The sequence below is a fragment of the Elephas maximus genome, chromosome 1 (assembly GCF_024166365.1).
Source record: "Elephas maximus indicus isolate mEleMax1 chromosome 1, mEleMax1 primary haplotype, whole genome shotgun sequence".
NCBI lineage: Eukaryota > Metazoa > Chordata > Mammalia > Proboscidea > Elephantidae > Elephas > Elephas maximus.
The window spans coordinates 103,748,374-103,769,026 of NC_064819.1; the positions used below are offsets into that span (position 1 = coordinate 103,748,374).

Consider the following 20,653-nt stretch of genomic DNA (forward strand, 5'->3'; position numbering starts at 1 on the left):
TCTATCACCACGGCCATATTTTCCAGCTACAGATCCTTTGCTTCCAAATTTCCCACTCCAATCACCCGTAATTATCAATGCATATTCGATCAATTTCAGACTGCAGAAGTTGGTAAAAATCTTCGATTTCTTCATCTTTGGCCTTAGTGGTTGGTTCATAAATATGAATAACAGTCATATTAACTGGTCTTCCTTGCAGGCGTATGGATATTATCCTATAACTCACAGTGTTGTTCTTCAGGATAGATCTTGAAATGTTCTTTTTGATGATGAACGCAGCTCCATTCCTCTTCAAGTTGTCATTACCTGCGTAGTACACCATATGGTTGTCAGATTCATAATGGCCAATACCAGTCCATTGCAGCTCACTAATGTCTAGGATATCAATGTTTATGCATTCCATTTCATTTTTGATGATTTCCAATTTTCCTTGATTCACATTTTGTACATTTTACATTCCAATTATTAATGGATGTTTGCAGCTGTTTCTTCTCATTTTGAGCCATGCACATCAGCAAACCAAAGTCTCGAAAGCTTGATTTTATCCACATCATTAAGGTCAACTCTACTTTGAGGAGGCAGCTCCTCCCCAGTTGTATTTTGAGTGCCTTCCAACCTGAGGTACTCACCTTCCAGCATTAGATCAGGCAATATTCCACTGCTATTCATAAGGTTGGAAACCCTGGTGATGTAGTGGTTAAGAGCTATAGTTGCTAACCAAAAGGTCAGTAGTTTGAACCCACCATGCACTCCTTGGAGACCCCTGTAGGGCAGTTCTACTCTGTCCTTTAGGGTTGCTATGAGTCAGAATCGACTGGACAGCAACAGGTTTGGGTTCTTTTTTGTTTTGTTTTTTGCTTTATTCATAAGGTTTCTACTGGCTAATTTTTTTTTCAGAAGTAGACTGCCAGGTCCTTCTCCCTAGTCTGTCTTAGTCTGGAAGCTCAGCTCAAACCTGTCCATCATGGGTGACCCTGCTGGTATTTGAATATCAGTGATATAGCTTTCAGCATCACAGGAACAAACAAACCCCCACAGTAAGACAAACTGACAGATTCATGGGGGATTAGCCAACAGAAGCCAGGAATCTGGGGTCAGGTGGTGAGATTGACAACAATGCTGACCAGTGAGCAGCATTTAGGGCCAGTTGGTCACAGGGCTTATCCCCCCTGTTCTGCCATTCTCACTAGTTGGATAGGTAGCAGGGGCAGAGAGCAGCCCCTTGCCATTGCCACTGCCGCTGGCTTAGCTACCATTACACCCCTGGAGGAGCCACAGCTGCTGCAGCTAGCCCCAGTTACATCACCACAACCATGAGCAGCACGGACTTGACCCAGCAGTTTCCTGCCACTGCCCCTGCCCTCAGCACTGGTGACACCAATCCCCGCACCTCAGGCAGCAGCAGTGGCCTGGGAAGCCTCACATCCATGGCACCTGCAGGCGGGGACAAAAAGGTTATTGCAACGGAGGTTTTAGGAACAGTAAAAGGGTTCAGTGCAAGAAACAGATATGGTATCATCAACAATGCTGTGCTGGGTGATAAGCCCCCTTGGTTGGAAGGCACTCAAAATAGAACTGGGGAAGAGCCTTATAAAATTAGAGTGATCTTAATGATGTGGATGGAGTAATGTCTCCAGGATATCCATTGGTAATCAGAACAACCAAAAAAAAACCAAACCCGTTGCCGTGGAATCAGTTCCAACTCATAGCAACCATATAGGACAGAGTAGAACTGCAACATAGGGTCACCAAGGGGTGCCTGGTGAATATGAACTGCCGACCTTTTGGTTAGCAGTCATAGCTCGTAACCATTACACCACCAGGGTTTCCAACTGGAACATGGAATGCACAAAGTCTGAATGGAGAAAAATTGGAAGTGGTCAAAAATGAAATGGGCTGCATCGACGTCTATATCCTAGGCATTATAAGCTGGAATGGGCCGGTATTGGCTATTTTGAATCTGGCAATCATATAGTCTATTGTTCTGGGTACAGCACATTGAAGAGGAAAGGTGTTGCATTTATTATCAAAAAGAACATTTCAAGATCTATCCTGAAGTACAAAGCTGTTAGTGATAGGTTAATATCCATATGCCTACATGCAAAACCAATTAATACGACTATTATTCAAATCTATGCACCAACCACTAATGCCAAAGAGGAAGAAATTGAAGATTTCTACAAACTGGTGCAGCCAGAAATTGACCAAATGTGCAAGAAAGATGCATTGATAATTACTGGTGACTGGAACCTAAAAGTTGGAGAAAAAGAAGTAAAATTAGTAGCTGGACAATTTGGCTTTGATGACAGAAATGAAGCTGGAGATCACATGATAGAATTTTGCAAGACCAACAACTTATTCATTGGAAATACTTTTTTTTCCTACAACATACTCAATGACTATACATGTGGACATCACCAGATGGACTGTATAGGGATCAAATCACCTACCCAGTTGAAAAGATTTGATGGAAATGCTTAATGTCATCAGTTAAGACAAGGCCAGGGGCCAGCTGCAGAACAGACAGATTGCACATGTGCAAGTTTGGGTTAATGCTGAAGAAAACCACAGCAAATCCACAAGGGACAAAGTACAACCCTGGATACATCCTGCCTGAACTGACACCATCTCAAAATAGATTTGGCGCACTGAACACTAATGACTAAAGACCAGAAGAGTGGGAAGATACCAAGGACGTATCATACATGAAGTGAAAGAAAGATCATTTAAAAAACAGGAAAGAAGGAAAAGGGCATACAACTTTTATAAAATAGTAAAATCTTCAGCTTTTAGTGGTGCGGAGGATGGGAGGAAAGGGGAAGGGAAGACACAAGGCTTAGAGGGCATTGAGCATCTATTGGTGACGGAAAAATGTGGGCATGGATAAAGGTGATAGTTGAACAACATGTTGAACATAATTAACTTCAATGAACTGTGCATGTCAAAAAAAATGTTTTGTTATATACTTAACACAATAAAAACTAAAAAAAAAAAAAAAATCCACAGATGGCTAGTCTCTATCAGCAGAGTTTCTGATTCAGTAGGTGTGGGTGGGGTCCAAGAATGTGCATTTCTAACAGGCTCCCAGATGCTACTGATGCTACTGGTCCAGGGACCCCACTGTGAGAATCGCTGGCCTAGACAAAGGAGCAGCTCTCTGTTTACTGTTAGTTTAGATTTACTGGGAAAGGCCTCTGCCAAAAAAAAAAAAAAGCTTCAGAAAGGAATCAAAAGTAAAAAGTCCTTTTACAAGAAATAAAGCCCATAACTGTGCATTTATCGAGAAAGAAAAAGATGATAGCTCCCAAAGGAAAATCGCCACCTGCTAATTCTCTCACTCAACAAATACTCATTAAGTATCTAGTATATGCCTGACATTCTTCGAGGAGCGAGGGATACAGCAGTGAACAAAGAGTCCCCCTTGTCTTCACAACATTTACATTTTAAAGGACAAAGATAGGCAATAAACAATTTAGCAAGTAAATACTGTGTATACTATGTTAACTCATAGTACATGCTATGAAGAAAAACAGAGCATGGTAAGGGGTGAGTGTGGGGCGAGGGGCTGTTATTTTATGTAGGGTGGCCAGGGAAAGTCTCCTTGAGAAGGAGATATCTGAGCAGAGGCCTGAAGGACCTCAGGGAACACACCTGGGAGACCAGGGTTCCAAGTAGAGGGAACAGCAAGTACAAAGGCCCTGGGTTAGGAACGTGCTTGGTGTGCTTGAGGAATAGCAATAAAATTTTTTTGTAAAGTTTTAGATTATTTACAAATGGGAAGAGTTTCCTATTATCTTCAAGGATTAATGGGCAAAATGATACTACTGAGAATGTGAATTTCAATATATTGGGAAGAAATGAGGCAAGCTCTCACCCACACTCAACATGCAGAGAATTTCTCTTTTCCATCCTGGTAGCATGATGTTTTGAAATTTCAGTCTCACATACAGATGTAGATACAAGTGACATCAGTTTTTGTTTTTCTTTCGGATTATGTCTTAAGCTCCTTTGTTATCAAGGTAATTGCTAAGGAGAGAAGCCCGGAAGTTTTCAGGCTACAACTGGGGAAATGTGGGTGTATTGTAGTTGAAGCAGTCAGTGCCCTGCCCCTATCTGCTCAGGACTTCTGTTCCCGTTATGCTGATGGCTTCTTATAGACAGCATCTGTTGTTTCCAGCCTAAAGGAGCTCATTTGATTGATGCACAAGATTGACGCCAAGAAGTTAACTATATCAGTTTGAGCATTTGAGCAATCCTCTTTTTTTTTTTAACCTAATGGTGGACCAAACCAGTTACCACTGAGTGGATTCCAACTCATGGCAATCCCATGTGCACAGAGTAGAATTGCTCCATAGGGTTTTCAAAGCCATGACTATTTGGAAACAGACTGCCAGGCCTTTCTTCCAGAGCACTTTGGTTGAGGGTTGAGTTCGAACTGCCAAACTTTACAGTTAGTAATCCAGTACTTAACCATTTGTGTCACTTAGGGACCCTTTCAGGGATGGACTGGGGTGGTTAAATACCCCAGCTTCTCTGCCCCTTGGGTGGGACAACTCTGAGGCACGTTCCTCTCAGTTTCCCAGAGGACACCGATACCATTAGGACCAAGTCCCAGTTGCCCACAGTGGCAACCTGTTCTTTAATGTACCTAAAAATGTCTTCCCTTCCTTCCCTATCTCACTTCCCTACTCCCCTACAGGTACATTCTGGGCTCACCTCTCCAACAAACTACTTTCACTCGAATTCTAGTTTCAGGGCCTGCCTAAGACAAGTATCTTCTTGCTAAGGAGTCACATGGATTGTGTGAAAGCATCTCTGATCCACTGGTCAGTCCTTTTCACTGTCTCGGGGTTCCAGGGGAACCTGTTTTAATTCAAGCAATGCATTTTATTTTACCACTGATTCTGTCATTTTCATCACGTGTCAGAGAACTCAAAGTCCCCACAATCAAATCTCTCCATACAACTCTCAAGCTTTTTTTTTTCTTTTGTAGGTCATTTTATCATGTGGATTATAAATAGCTTTGCCTCATAGTTATAATCCTAAACATGACACTACCGTGCAATTACTTGGTCAATTATTCTTAAGAGGTGACATCAAGCTTTAGACTCATTTGTTTACCTACAACAATAAAATGTGCATCCTTAGTACAATCTACGCTTGTTAGTTCGACTGCTCTTGCCTTCTCCAGGTTCACTAGTGGAGTGACAACAGTGACAATATTATCCCCTTCCTTGTTAAGATCTTGATGGAGCACCTCAAGGCCATCATCTTGTAGACTTTCTTCTTTTTAAGCTGAGATGTTAGGGTTCCTGTTGTTACCGTCGAAATCATTCTCTTAGTTGAAAATATAATTTGAAAAGTATTACACTTAAAAGTTAAATTTAACAATAATAGTAAAATCACAAAAGCCAGAAATGTAAGGCTTTCAGGAAATTCAGTGTAGCAGGAAGTGGGGCTAAGCACAGACACGTTTATAAACAAAACGTCTGGTCAAGTGTAATTGTGGCCAGAAATTGAGCTGATCTGTGGGAGTCTTTTTTTTTTTTTTAATAATTTGATGGTAACCAGTGTTTTCTTCCTGAAAGCCAATTTAGGGAGGAAAAAATGTTTGCTGTCAGGCACGTTTTCGTGAATATCAAATGGGATTAGCCTTATTGAGTCCCACGTGGTAGAAGTTCAAGCCTAATAATCTAGATTACCTACCTTACTAAAGAGAAGAATGTCACAGAACAAATGGCACTAAAATGATCGTTTCTGGAAATACTTTTAACTTTTTCTTTTAAAATAATTATAAATTTACAGGAAGTTGCAAAGAGAGTTCACAGAGTTCCTGTGTATCCTTTACCCCCAAAACCAAAACCAAACCCGCTGCCATCTAGACGATTCCGACTCATAGCAACTCTACAGGGCAGAGTAGAACTGCCCCATAGAGTTTCCAAGGAGTGCCTGGAGGATTTGAACTGCTGACCTTTCGGTTAGCAGCCGTAGGACTTAACCGCTACGCCACCAGGGTTTTACCAGTTCCCCCTAATGGTCACATCTTGCATAACTATAGCACATTATCAAAACCAGTTGAGTTGACATTAGTACAACGTGTGCATGTAATTCTGTGCCATTTTATGACATGTACAGATTCCTGTAACCATCACTACAATCAAGATACAAAACTATTCCGTTACCACAGAGATCTGCTGCTGCCGACATTTTACCCGTTTGAGTGAAGTACAGAAAACTTACCTCCCTCTAAGTCCTTTTACCCTGCCCTGTTTATAATTGTCTTAAACATTTCCTCTATATACACTGAGATTCATGTAAGACAATGTTAATTTTTTGCTTCAACCATCAAACAATTTAGAAAACTTAGGAAGAGAAGGAAAGTCTATTGTATCAATCTGTATTTTTATGCTGTTGTTCTTTCTTCCTTTGTAATGTTCCGATTCCTTGTTTTTTCATTTCCATTCTTTTCAAGAACTTCCTTTAGCCAATCTTTTAGGGTAAGCCTGTTGGTGACAGATTTCTCCTAGTTTTTCTTCATCTGAAAATGCCTTCCTTTCCCCTTCATTCCTGAAGGATAATTACACCGGATGCAGAATTCTGGGTTGACAGTTTTCTTTCAGCGCTTGAAAAATGCTCTTTTACTTTCCTCCAGCCTCTGTGGTTTCTGATGAGAATCTACTGTCATTCAAATTGTTTCTCCCTATAGGCAGGATGGAAGCCCTGGTGGTGTAGTGGTAAAGAGCTACGGCTACTAACCAAGAGGTTGGCAGTTCAAATCCACCAGGCGCTCCTGGGAAACTCTATGGGGCAGTTCTACTATGTCCTATAGGGTCGCTATGAGTCGGAATCAACTCGATGGCAGTGGATTTGGTTGGGTTTTTTTAGTATAGGCAGGATGTTGTTTTTTCTTTCTCTACTTTCAAGAATTTTTTGTTCCTTCGTCTTTACCGAAGTTTGATTATGACGCGCCTTGGCATGGACTTCTTTTAGTTTATTCTGTTTGGGATTTGCTTAGCTTCTTGAATCTGTAGGTTTATTTCTTTTGCCAAATTTGGGAAATTTTTAGCTATTATTTCTCGGAATATTTTTCACCCCTAACCTCTTTCTCCTCTCCGTCTGGGACTCTGATGACATAAATGTTTTATTATAGTCCCACAGATCCCTGAGGTTCTATTCCTCCCAGTCTACTTTCTCTTTCTTCTTCAGATTAGGTAATTTCTATTGTTAAATCTTTGAGTCCACTAATTCCTTCCTCTCTTCTCCCCATTCTGCTGTTGAGCCCATCCATCACATTTTTTAATTGGTTATTATACTATTCATTTCTACAATTTCCATTTTGTGCTTCTTTATATCGTCTTTTTCTACGTTGAAACTTTATACCTTTTCACTTGTTTTAAGAATGTTTATAATTGTTGAAGCATTTTTATGATTAAAAAAAGCATTTTTATGATAACTGCTTTAAAATTCTTGTCAGATAATTCCAACATCTGTGTTATCTAGGTTTTGGCATTAACCGATTGTCTCTTCTAATGCCAACTGAGATTTTCCTGGTTGTTGGTATAATGCATGATTTTCAATTGTATCCCGGATATTTTAGGGATTATGTTATGAGACTGAAGATCTTATTTAAATTTTGTGTTCTAGCAGGCCTCCTCTGATACCAGGCCAGTCGGGGAAATGAGGCAGTATATCACTATTGCCAGATTTGGGGGGGGTGTACAGGGTGAAAGCCCAGGTTCCCCACTTGGCCTCCCATGACACCCATGGAGAGACCTCATTGCTACCGGGTACAGGTGAAACTTCAGGCTCTCCTCTTGGCCTCCACTGACATCTCCCTGGCAGGGAGAGGGAGGACAGCCTGTTATTAATCCTCCACTGAAACCAGGGCTGAATAAGGAAGATCTTGTTAGGGATGGAGAGTGGTGAACCTTCCAGCTTCCTATTTAATCTCCTCTGACTCCACCTGGAAGGATGAAGGACATCTTGTTACTACTGGGTGGTGGGGGAAGTCCAGGATCCCCACTGACACTTGGTGAGGCAGACGGCTGTAAGTGGCAATTAAAATCCCAGTTCCCCACTCACTCTTCTCTGCTATCACTCTCGTGGTGAGAAACAGGGTGCCTCACTACAGCCAGGCCTTTGTTGACAAGGGTGGTGGAGGACCTGTGAGTTTTTTCCATGGTGTTTGGATGGAGTAGGACAGTTAGTATCTAAAAGTTTTCTATCTTGCTAGGCTGCCCTTTTTCTGGTCCTTTGGCTGGAGAGAACAGTCTTTTCTTATTGCTTTTGTCTGATCCACTGGTGTTTCTGGGTTGTCAGTTTCTCAAGTAACCAATCTGGAATATAACAGGCAAAAGAAAACCCTGGGAACTCACCACTGGGTCATTCCTCAGGTCCCAAGGTCCCTACCTGGTCTACCTTCTTCTCTCCACCTTTCAGAGTCTATGTTTGTTTTATGTATAATGTCCAGGGTTTTAGTTGTACTTAATGAGAAGTGCATCTACTCCATCTTGGTCTGGAACCAGAAGTCCCTGGGCATAGTTCTAAAGTGGCAAAGACAATAAAGATTTCTAATTTCTCATCCTTTACCCTGAATGCAAACCCTGCTGGCGTAGTGGTTAGGAGCTACGGCTGCTAATCAAAAGGCTGGCAGTTCAAACCCACCAGGCACTCCTTGGAAACCACATGGGGCAGTTCTACTCTGTCCTATAGGGCCGCTATGAGTCAGAATCAACTTGATGACAATTTTTTGTTTTGTTTTGTTTTTACATTGAATAGGGCATTTAATAGAGTACATTCATATGCATTATTTTATTTCATCCTCAAAACAACCTTGCCAACTTGGTATCATTTTCAGTTGGAATAACTGATTCAGAAGTGATGTATCTGACCCAGAGTCACATAGTCAGTTGTTGCAGGGCTAAGGCCAGAATTACACTATTTCACTAAACAAAACCAAACCAAACCCATTGCCATCGAGTCGATTCTGACACATAGCAACCCTACAGGACAGAGTAGAACTGTTCCATAGAGGTTCCAAGGAGAGCCTGGTGGATTCGAACTGCCAACCTTAATTTCACTAGAAGCCAAAATTTTTGACCCAGACAAAGTAGAAGCATGAGCACAAAGAGGTGAACAACTGACTAACATTTTTTTAAAATAACTTTTTGTGGCCTTCCTTCTCCCCTATCCTGGCTTCATTATCTTGAAGTTGCAGGATTTCTACTCTGCTTGGGCAGGTAGGACTGGGTGAGTTATACAACCCACAGAATCTTCAGTAGTGCTTGTTTCCTAAAGAGACAGAGGTGAAAACCTCATGGCTGCTCCACTTTTTGCTGCTCAAGGCCCAGGTAGTTCTTGACACTCAGAGACCCCAGGCCTGGTAGGCCCTGGCCCTGGCCCCACAGAAAATATGGTACTGCCCCTTCCAGGGGAAAAATCCCCTCTAAGTCCTGGCCTCCCACCCAAACAGACTGCATGTACCCAGGTATTCTAACACATCTTCCAAATCTGAGGTTGTAGCCCTAGGGGTTTTCTTTTTCCCTTCACCTTTCCTTTGTGAGTCAGAATTGACTCAATGGCAATGGGTCTCCTTTGTATAAACTGAAAGGCTGCACTTGATATTCCAACTCATAGTGGCCCTATAGGACAGAGTAGAACTTCCCCATAGGGTTTCCAAGGAGCAGCTGGTGGATTTGAACTACTAACCTGTTGGTTAGCAGCCAAGCTCTTAACCACTGTGCCACCAGGGCCCCTGTTCATCACTAGTGAAATTATAATAATGGTTCACAAGGTGACTAATCAGCTCTTCAAAAACCATGCTGGTTGGCCTTGTTGCTGTGCATGTACTTTGGCTACGAGGGCCTGTGCCATCGGCATAACTAGTGCTCATTGCAGTGTGCATCCTATTCACTTTGATGCAACCACACTAGTGAAACTACCATGTTCCGCCAAAACACCAAATTTCCAAATTTTTCCAAAATCACTCACTTCACGTAAACATCCCACATGCCAAGTTTTTATGTAAGATATTAGATTGGCTGTACTGGAAAACTGAGATTCTGCCAGACTTCCAGATACATGTGGCAAACCCTCATAAAAATCTAAAGACTTCAAAGGCTTCTCCCTAATCTTCAAGTAAAATTGACACTCCAGGATGATGTATCATGTTTAACTCGTGGCTTCAGGTCCTCCCTGGTAAACCATCACGTATTTCAGAAATCCAGGTACTCCAGCTTGACAGGTGTAATGCCAGGTAAAATAGCAAATAAAACTACACTGTCTTACATACTGCAATACCACACACGTTTGTGGTCCAAACTTCAGTGAACAAAATTAATGTGATAAAATGTAGTTTGTACATGTCATTAATAAACATAGGATATATTCTGAGGAAAAAAAAAAAAGTTTAAAAGAGGCAGCATGATGAAGTACTTCCTAGTAGAGATGTACTAAATAATAAAAAAAAAAAATAGATAACTGCAAAGATTTCTTTACTTAATTTCCCGTGACACAAAATCTGTTAAAGCTTTAAAACTTCTCACCACTATTTTGGACAGGCATACAGCATAATATCACTGATTTGGACAAAGTAGGAAAAGATAAGCTTAAATTACCAAAATTTCTGAATTATGGATTTTGGAAAGAAATGTGATTTACTGGTAGAGTTCCAGAGCTTTGGAACACGTGCCCCAGCAGGGCAGATGTGGACAGTGAGGTCCAAGGGGCCGAGAGGCCAAGGAACCTGGAAGCAGAAGCTGAAGAGACAAGGAACAGAGGAAGCAGAACTGCCTCAGTCTCAAAGGGTATGGCCACTACTTCTGGAGTCTTCACTCAGATGGACTAGGAGAATGGGGCAGCCCAAGAAGTTGCCATTCCAATAGGCCTAGAAAGCGGAGCTGAAGCCCAGGGTAGAGCGGCCTCCACTCAGAATCTGAAGAGTATAGCCAATACCTAGAGTCTGAAGGGCAGGGCCATTGTGTAAATGATCTCAGAGTACAGAGGATTATTTTCAAGCCTTGAGGGCTAATGTAATGTGTTCTGCTGACTTGCTTGGTTCCTTTTATCCCTTCTTTCCCTCCAATCTCTCTCAATTCTAATGGAAATGCCTAGCTTGTGCCTGTTCCACTACTGTACTTTGGAAGCAGATAACTTGTATTCTAGATTTCACAGATGAAGAGGAATTTTCACATTTTGGACTTGGAGTTGAATTAAGACTTTTGCTCTGACATGAGGGGGTGACTGTGTTTTACAGGTGGCAAGGACATGAATTTGGGGGGGCCAAAGGGTGGAATGTCATGGATTAAACTGTGTCCCCCCAAAATAGCTGTCAATTTGGCTAGACCATGATTCCCAGTATTGTGTGATTATCTACCATTTTGTCATGTGATGTGATTTTCCAATGTGCTGTAAATCCCATCTCTATGATATTAATGAGGCAAGACTAGTCACTGTTATGTTAATGAGGCAGGACTCAATCTACAAGATGAGATTGTGTTTTCAGCCAATCTCTTTTGAGATGTAAAAGAGAAGCAAGCAGAGAGACATGGGGACCTCATACAACCAAGAATGCAGCGCTGGGAGCAGGGTGCATCCTTTGGACACGAGGTTCCTGCACAGAGAAGCTCCTAGACCAAGGGAAGATTGATTATAAGGCTCTTCCCCCCAGAGCTGAAAGAGAGAAAAAGCCTTCCCCTGGAGCTGGCACCCTGAATTTGGACTTCTATCCTACTAGACTGTGAGAGAATAAATTTCTCTTTGTTAAAACCATCCACTTGTGGTATTTCTCTTACAGCAGCAGTGGTTAACTATAACAGTTTCCATTAATGAGGTCTTTCAAATTATGTACATTACTTCACTGTGACTTTAGTAAAATATTTTATGTCCTACCACCCAAAGTCATACAATTTAATTGCATAAAGTGTGAACACAGTGTATATGACATATTTCAAGTCAATGAAAATAGTGATTTTCCCCCTGCACTCTTAATTTAGTGAGTTAATTTACTTAATAACCCTCTAATTTAGAGATGAAACAAAGGAAAAGAATAATCTGTCCCATTTGTCTATTCTGTCACAGCACACATTTCTGCATAGTGGGAGCTTGAATTAGTGACAGCACACAGAGGACTTGGTGGTCAGCAACACCCAGGAGGACAGAGGACCCTCACACCCAGCAGATAAGCTCAGGGCACACCCTGCCCAAAGCATGTGCCATCCCTTCCCCACAAACATGAGGGTGGACCACAGTGAACAGAAACAGTATCCTCAGGTAAACAAATGGTACTCTCAAAAGACAGTGAGAAGCCCACCACTAAGAACCACCAAATGTGTGGAAAAATCTATACCAGGAAAGCAAGGCACCAAACTCAACAGTAGAAGAATATGCACCTAAAGGGAAACATGCATGTATTTCAAAAGAATATAATAATTATCTTCAGAGGGTAGGAGAGGATATGGCATCCATAAACAATAATAGCCTGTTTTTTATTTCATAAAAATTAAAAATAAAATTGTAAAAATAAAAAATTTAAGAGATAGGCCATATAGCAGAATGGACACAGTTGAAAAGTAAATTACCATGCTGGAAGATTGAGCCGAAAGAGTCTTCCAGAACTCAGGACCAAAGGACAAACAGTTGGGAACCATTAATTGATTGTTAAAATGTTTGAAGGGTAGAACTGGTAGTTCCAATGCCCATCTAACAGAAGTCCAGAAAGAAAGAATAGAGATATTAGAGGGAAGAAAATTATTGTTTAAATGATCAAATAAATTATCAATCTGATGACCCCTGAGCTTGAATATTGATTACAATAGCTTGATGAGAGATAAGAAGAATTCATGAAAAATATCCATACTTAAATTCGTTGATGTGAAATTTCATAAAAACAAGAATTAAAAAAACTAAAATCTTCTAGAAACTAAAAACTAGTATTTCTTAGAAAGGAATAAGAATCAGATTGACACTGACATCTTTTCAGCAACACTGCATGCAAGAAACAATGGAGCAATATCTTCAAAGTTCGGAGAAAAGAATTTTCAACCTAGAATTCTGTAACCAGTAAAACTACCATTTAACTATGAAGGGAAAGGGAAGGCTTCAAAAGGTTCCCCATTCTTGAACTCTTTCTGAAAAATTCCTAGAGGATAATTACCAGCAAAAATAAAAAGGAATCTATAAAATGTGCATGAGTACAAGAAATAGAGGTGGGCAAAGAAATCTTTTATAGCTTACAGTTAAATAAATGCTGATAATAAAAATGACAAATAACAATGCAGAATGAAATTTCAGTTGACCGCAACACTGGAAATGATGAGAGGATTAGGAGAGGCAAAGTAAAAGTATGCTAAGGTTCTTAATTGGTTAAGGGGGGATAGAAAAACAGATGAACAAAATTTAGATATTGAGAAAAATATAAATAAGCTTAAATAAAATATATATATATTTATTTTTTAATAAATACCTTAAAATACCTTAAAAAAAAAGCTTAAAGACCTGAATGTAAACTACAAGCATAACCACTAGAAGCATGCAATTTGAGAAAATGGAATAGCAGCACAGCAAAACAAAAAAGCACAAACTTAGAAAAAGCAGAAAATAAAAAAAGAGGAACTATGATAAGTAGAAAAAATATGATAGGCAGAACAGCTCCACACTGTAGTCATAATAAATACGAACAATTTAAATTCATCAATTAAAGATCAAGGAATCAGAGTTTGGCTAAAAAGGCCAAATATTCTATTTACCAGCCCCATACTTAAAAACTAATTATAACAGGGAAACTTAAGGAAGAGATGAAGAATGGTAAACCAGATAGGGCTAACAGGCGAAAAAAAAAAATATATATATAGCAAAAATAATTTCAGGGAAAATGGAACTAAAGGAGAAAAACATTGAAAAGACAATGAGGAATGTGTCGTACTGATAAAAAATATGATCCACTAGGACCAGCTTGAGCTTCTGGGGTTCAAATGGTTTTGCCTTTAATTTCTGACATCTTATTGCTGGATTCACAGGTGTGCTGTATTATAAATGCCCCCTCACGCTCTCCCTAGTTGCTAATAGACGTAATAACTACTAACAGACATAAAGTGTGCATGTGCTTTAGGGGGAGATAACTGCCCTTTGAAGAAACCCAGAACTCTATCTTAGTGCGGAAAAGGAGGAAGGGCTATTCTCTGGCACCAGTAAAGTAAATCTAGCCTACTCTGAACAGGGACAATAAATGATATCCATTGCCTGAAGGGAGCCTTCCACTTTTATTACCACCTTTTACCTTTTATTAAGGAGCCCTGGTGGTGCAGTGGTTAAGAGCCTGTCTGCTAACCAAAAGGTCAGCGGTTCAAACCTGCCAGCTGCTCCATGGGAGAAGGATGTGGCGCTCTATTTCCATAAAGATTTATAGTCCTGGAAACCCTATGGGGCAGTTCTACTCTGTCCTATAGGTTCACTATAAGTCAGAATCTACTTGATAGCAATGAGTTTGGCCTTTTTTTTTTTTTTTTTGCCTTTTATTACCCCCATTTAGCTCCCCTTTCCCTACCTTTTCTCTCTACATGCTATTTGGTACATAGACATGACTGTCTAATTAGTATTTAATCCTGGAAGAGAGGAACTTAAGTGTTCTCCTCCCAAGACATGAACTGGGACATGCTTGGATGCGATCTAACTTGGATGACAGCCTAACTTCTAGGAGCCTAGGCTGCTGATGAGAGCCCTGGTGGCTCAGTGGTTAAGAACTCAGCTGCTAATCAAAAGGTCAGGAGTTCAAATCTACCACTCGCTTCTTAGAAATCCTCTGGGGCAGTTCTGCTCTGTCCTATACGGTCACTATGAGTCAGAATCCACTCAACGGCAATGGGTTTGGTTTTTCTTTTTTTAGGCTGATGACAATGTGTGCTGTTCTACTCACCCCTGTCCTGTTTATTCTGTAAGTAATAAATGCCTGTCGATCACACCACTGGAGCCCTGGTGGCATGGTGGTTAAGAGCTCGTCTGCTAACCAAAAAGTCAGCAGTTCAAATCCACCAGCTGCTTCTTGGAAACCCTATGGGGCAAGTCTACTCTGTCCTATAGGGTTGCTATGAGTTGGAATTAACTCGACAGCAATGGGTTTATGCTCTGCTCCAAATGATCCTTCGCTAAGAACTTGTGACTAGAGTGACACTGCACTTGTCATCATCGAGTTGAGTGTCTTCGCCTAGCCAGTGAACAAAACAAATCCCCTGCCTTTATGGAGCTTTTGTTATAGTGGAGGAGAAGACAGAAAAAAACTAGTTAATAGTCAAACTATATAGTATGTTTAATGGTGATGAATGCTAAAGAAAAATAAAACAGGGAAGCATGATGCAGGTGAAATCTCAAACAGGGTAGTAAAGGAAGGCCTTACTGAGAAGGTGACATGTGAGCAAAAACCTCATGGTTGTGTGAGGAAGCAACCTTGCAGATTTCTGAGGGAAGAAAATTCCAGGCAAACGGAACAGCAAGAACAAATGGTTACTATACACAATTAAAGCCAAGTAAATTAAGTGAGAAGAAGTTGCTGCTAGTGAAGTAAGTAGAAAACCAGGATGATGTGGTATCTTAGAAGCCAAGTGAAGAAAGTGTTTCAAGGAGGGCACAGGAATCAACTGTGTCAAAATAGGTGACAAATCAAATAACACGAAGACTGAGAAATGACAAATATTGGATTTACCAAATGGAAGCCATACCGGACTTTGACAAAAGCAATTTCAGTGGAGTGGTAGGCCTAAACCTGATAGGAACAGGGTTCAAGAAAGGAACTGGAGCAGTAAATACAGTCAACCATTTCAAAGTAATTTTCTATAAAGAACAGCAGATAAAATGGCAGTAGCTGGAGGAAGAAGTAGGATCAAGACAGGAGAGATACGTAATAATGGAAGGAAAAACCAGGCATCCATGAAACAAAAAGGAAGCTTCTCTCCTTGAAGTTTCAAAATAAAACAGATGAGGCCAGCTGCCTGAAAAATGAAATAACTCAAATGATTACTAAAGGAAAGGGAATTTTAGAAATGTCTGGCGTCCAATCAAGGAGACCTGGATTTAATATGAGGTAAGTATATTGGATTGTGAGTATAACTACATAGCGTAAGCCTACTTGATTGTATTTTATCTAGTGTGAGAACTGTGTTAAAAGAGAAAGACCTGGTTTGAGTAAGATTCATAAAACAAGAGTTTGAGAGACAAAATGTGGCAATGTATTTTCAGCAATGTCCAAAGGGCAGGATATACTGATTAGTGGACTTGAAAAATGGGTTCATTTTGCAGACATATTTTTTTTCTTTCATCATGAAGATGGGTATATCTGAAGGCTATTAGGTCACTACAATCATCCAAATGATGCCAGGACCATGTATTATTAGCAGTACTTTCCCATATAGATTGCCTACAAGAGGAGAGTATGTTTATCAGAAGGCTTGAGTGTCTGCTCCTGAGGATACTTTGCCATTATATATTAGTAAATTGGCATTCAGGTTAATTCCATATTCTCAAGTGAGTTTTGTTCTGATAGCCAGCAGCCTGCAACTATCTGGTTATATAGAAACAAAAGGGACCTATGAAGCTAAGTGCTAGTTAGTAATTAGTTATTACACTGCGGTAGAATCACCCTGGGCCAACCATCATTAAGCCTCCCAAGTGCTTGCTTACCTTATCCTTCACCATCTAACCATGTCTGAAATACTGTACTGAGGAAAGTGCACTGGTCTTAACACTTAAAAAGCCATCTAAGATTCTACCACCAATAGTCCCACAACCCCGAACAGTGTCATGCAATCTGTTTACATATCTTTTAAGATGGGAGTGACAATACCTATTCTATCTCACTAGTTTGTTTTGAGGCTCAGGATCTAAATAACATAGGTATGAGTCATTTGTAAGACAGTAAAGGGGTATATGAATAGAAGGTATTCACACTACCATCATTACATGCCCTGCAGCCTGAGCATATAATTGATATACTGAAGCACAACACCACGATTACCTGAGAATTGAAGACAAGATGGAAAATCACTAACCCACTGAACAAAATATGGGAAATCCTACCTTTCAGCCACAGGTTTGGCAATGCTTTCAAAAATGGCCTCTTGTTTTGCAGCCTGATCAAAAATTCTTTGAAATCTGCAAATGTGAAAATGATAATTATTTCACAGCTGAGCCCTCAAACACTACCAGATTAATAAATCTTGTTTATCTTCTTTGTAAATTGCCCCATATTTACATCACTGGGCTTACCTAACTTAGCACAATGTTTGCCCTGTCATCCCAATCACACTGCGCTGTTGTACTCCTGTATGCGAATGGCTGGTAAACAGTATTGCTTTGACAAGATCTGCACAATAAAGCCCTCTGAAAAGCTGCAGTGGCTTTGGACCAAATGATAAACTGTGTGTTGTTTTAGCTCTCAAGAGGGACAGTGTCTACAATTGGCATCAAATTCAGATCTAGATAACTGTAAGAAATGGAAACCCAAGAACAGGATATAAACAGCCAAAGAACTTGATGTCTGACCTGTAAAGAAAAGAAAGCAACTGTGAAATGTATGATTAGTGAACTCACTTTTTAAAAATTTTCACTGAGATTTATTTTCCACTATTTAGGTACTGCATCCTAATATTTAGTGGTCGCTTAATTCTCAGGATGGTTGTGTTTGTTTTGTTTTGTTGACCACTAATAAAAAGTCAAAAAGTAAATTAAGATAGATACACCATGCACAGAGAAGTATGTATCAGCTTGGCAATGGCTAGGGATGTGAGGAGGTGGTTTGGTGTCAAGTTCATTGCTTGCAAGGCCTTCTGACTTAGCTTAGTATAGGATCACAGCACAGTGGAATATCTAGGATACGAAACATAAAACCTATTCTTTTACAGTGTGGTAAGCTGCTAATAGTCAGTGTAGCCCTTATGAAAGGATGATGAAAGGAAGGCAGGCAGGCAGGCAGAGAGAGAGAGAGAAACAGAAAGAAAATAAGGCAAAATGTTAACAACTGACAAATCTCTCACAATGGGCATATGAGTGTTGATTGGGCTGTTCTTCCACCTTCTCTGCAGATTTTAAAATTTTCAAAATAAAAATTAGGGGGAAAAACTTTAAAGTAAAAACTTTAAGACAAACACTTGTCCTAAGTAGCTTTCAGAGTGACTTAGGAACCTTTGATCTATGTGGCTGCCTATGTAAGTGAAAAATAAATAGTGATAAGAGTGAAAGGCAGGACTATGTCCACTACTGAGGAGTTCAGAAGGATGTCTGGGGCTGGACTGGAAATATAAAATGGAATGAAATCCATTGTCTTTAGTCAACATGAACCTCAAAAAATCCCTATAACTGATCAAGCCCCCCCCTCACCCCTTTTTGGAGAAGCAAATAAATGAAAGCGTACACAAAGAGAGATTCTAAAATACTCCGGATACAATGTCACTTAGCAGGCAAGATTCCATTTTAGACAGCAATATTTTTACTGAGTGTTCATCGTGCCCAGAACACTCCTCAAAACCCTATAGGTGTATCAGAGCCTTGGATATGGATACTGACCTAACAGGGGCTGTGCCTACCCACGTGTTAGAGCATTGAACACAATGATTTCCTTGTACAGACTCTTAGCAGTGCCTTTGAGGATGATGATGATACGGTTGGTTTGCTTCTCTGCCAGGTTGGTGATGACTGAGCAGATCAATTAGTCATTCTTTCTTAGAATTAGCCATTCTTTTTTAAACAATAGGAATTACATATACTACCATGTAAACCAAAGAGGAACCCTGGTGGATAAGTGCTCAGCTGCTAACCGAAAGGTTGACAGTTCAAATCCACCAGCACGGGAGAAAGATGTGGCAATGTGCTTCTGTAAAGATTTACAGCCTTGCCCATTCCTTGGAATATATCTTAGAGGAATAAGAGCCTTTACATGAACAGATATATGCACACCCATGTTCACTGCAGCACTGTTCACAATAGTAAAAAGATGGAAGCAACCAAGGTGCCCATCCACAGATGGTATATTCATACAATCGAATACTACGCATCGATGAAGAACAGTGATGAATCTGTGAAACATTTCATAACATGGAGGAATCTGGAAGGCATTATGCTCAGTGAAAATTAGTTGCAAAAGGACAAATATTGTATAAGACCACTATTATGAGAGCTCAAGAAATAGTTTAAACAGAGAAGAAAATATTCTTTGATGGTTATGAGAGAGGGGATGGAGGAAGGGAGAGGGGTTTTCACTAATTGGATAGTACATAAGAACTATTTTAGGTGAAGGGAAAAGACAACGCACAATACAGGAGAGGTCAGCACAACTGGACTAAAACAAAACCAAAGAAGTCTCCTGATTAAACTGAATGCTTCAAAGGCCAGCATAGCAGGGGCAGGGGTTTGGGGACCATGGTTTCAGAAGACATCTAAGCCAATTGGCATAATAAAATCTATTAAGGTAACATTCTGCATCCCACTTTGGAGAGTGGCGTCTGGGTTCTTAACGCCAGCAAGTAGCCATATGAGTTGCATCAATTGGTCTCAACCCACCTGGAACAAAGGAGAATGAAGAACACCAAAGACACAAGGTAATTATGAGCCCAAGAGACAGAAAGGGCCACATAAACCTGAGACTACATCATCCTGAGACCAGAAGAACTAGATGATGCCCGGCTACAACTAATGGCTGCTCTGACAGGGAACACAACAGAGAACCTCTGAGAAAGCAGGAGAGCAGTGGGATGCAGACCCCAAATTCTCGTAAAAAGACCAGACTTAATGGTCTGACTGAGACTAGAAGGACCCTGGTGGTCCAGGTCTCCAGACCTTCTGTTAGCTCAAAACAGGAACCATTCCCAAAGCCAACTCTTTGGACTGGACAATGGGATAGTAAGTGATACTGGTGAAGAATAAGCTTCTTGGATCAAATAGACACAAGAGACTATGTTGGCATCTCTCCTGTCTGGAGGGGAGATGGGAGGACGGAGTGGTCAGAAGCTGGCCGAATGGACTACAAAAGAGAGAGTGGAGGCAATGAGTATACTGTCTCATTAGGGGGCGAGCAATCAGGAGTACACAGCAAGGTGTGTATAAATTTTTGTATGACAGACTGACTTGATTTGTACACTTTCACTTAAAGCACAATAAAAATTAAAAGAAAAAAAAAAGATTTATAGCCTTGGATATCCATCCTATGTGGCAGTTCCACTCTATCCTACAGGGTCAGCGTCAGCAATGGCTTTGGTTTGGTTTAAACTGAAGAGATGGCCCAGTTTTAAACAAGGCACTGAATCAAACACAAAATCTATACTGAAAGGTGCTTTATTCAAAATTAATTACAGGATTTTCATTCACTAATTGATCTATTCATTTAACAAACCTGTACTGAGTGCCTACTTTGTACCAGGCACTTGTAACAAGGTTTAAATTTGGCAAAAATGTAATTTTATTACAATACCTATAAAGCATATTGAATTCCTTGGGGAAAAATGACATCTTCCACTACTTAAAATAACAGGCAATAGAACCACAAGCAATTGCAATTACCTCAGTTTATTGGCTTTTCCCCACACATTCTGGGAATGAAGATTTTAGCATCAATGTTTACAATAAATCCTATAATGCGAATTACACATCAAATATCATCGTCACAAGGTATTTC

At 40.4% G+C, this 20,653-nt stretch overlaps 1 protein-coding gene across 4 annotated transcripts in view; it reads right to left on the reverse strand.

The window, feature by feature from the left end:
* Positions 1-20,653, reverse strand: part of KIF6 (kinesin family member 6) — a 560,205-nt gene that overhangs the window by 531,464 nt on the left and 8,088 nt on the right. For 3 of the 4 annotated variants that reach the window (XM_049891334.1, XM_049891323.1, XM_049891358.1), the window contains exon 3: positions 17,065-17,139. The exons of the other annotated variant lie outside the window; for it this stretch is intronic. In XM_049891334.1, the coding sequence (XP_049747291.1) occupies positions 17,065-17,139 (75 nt within the window). The remainder of the gene's footprint in view (positions 1-17,064; positions 17,140-20,653) is intronic. 4 annotated transcript variants of the gene reach the window in all.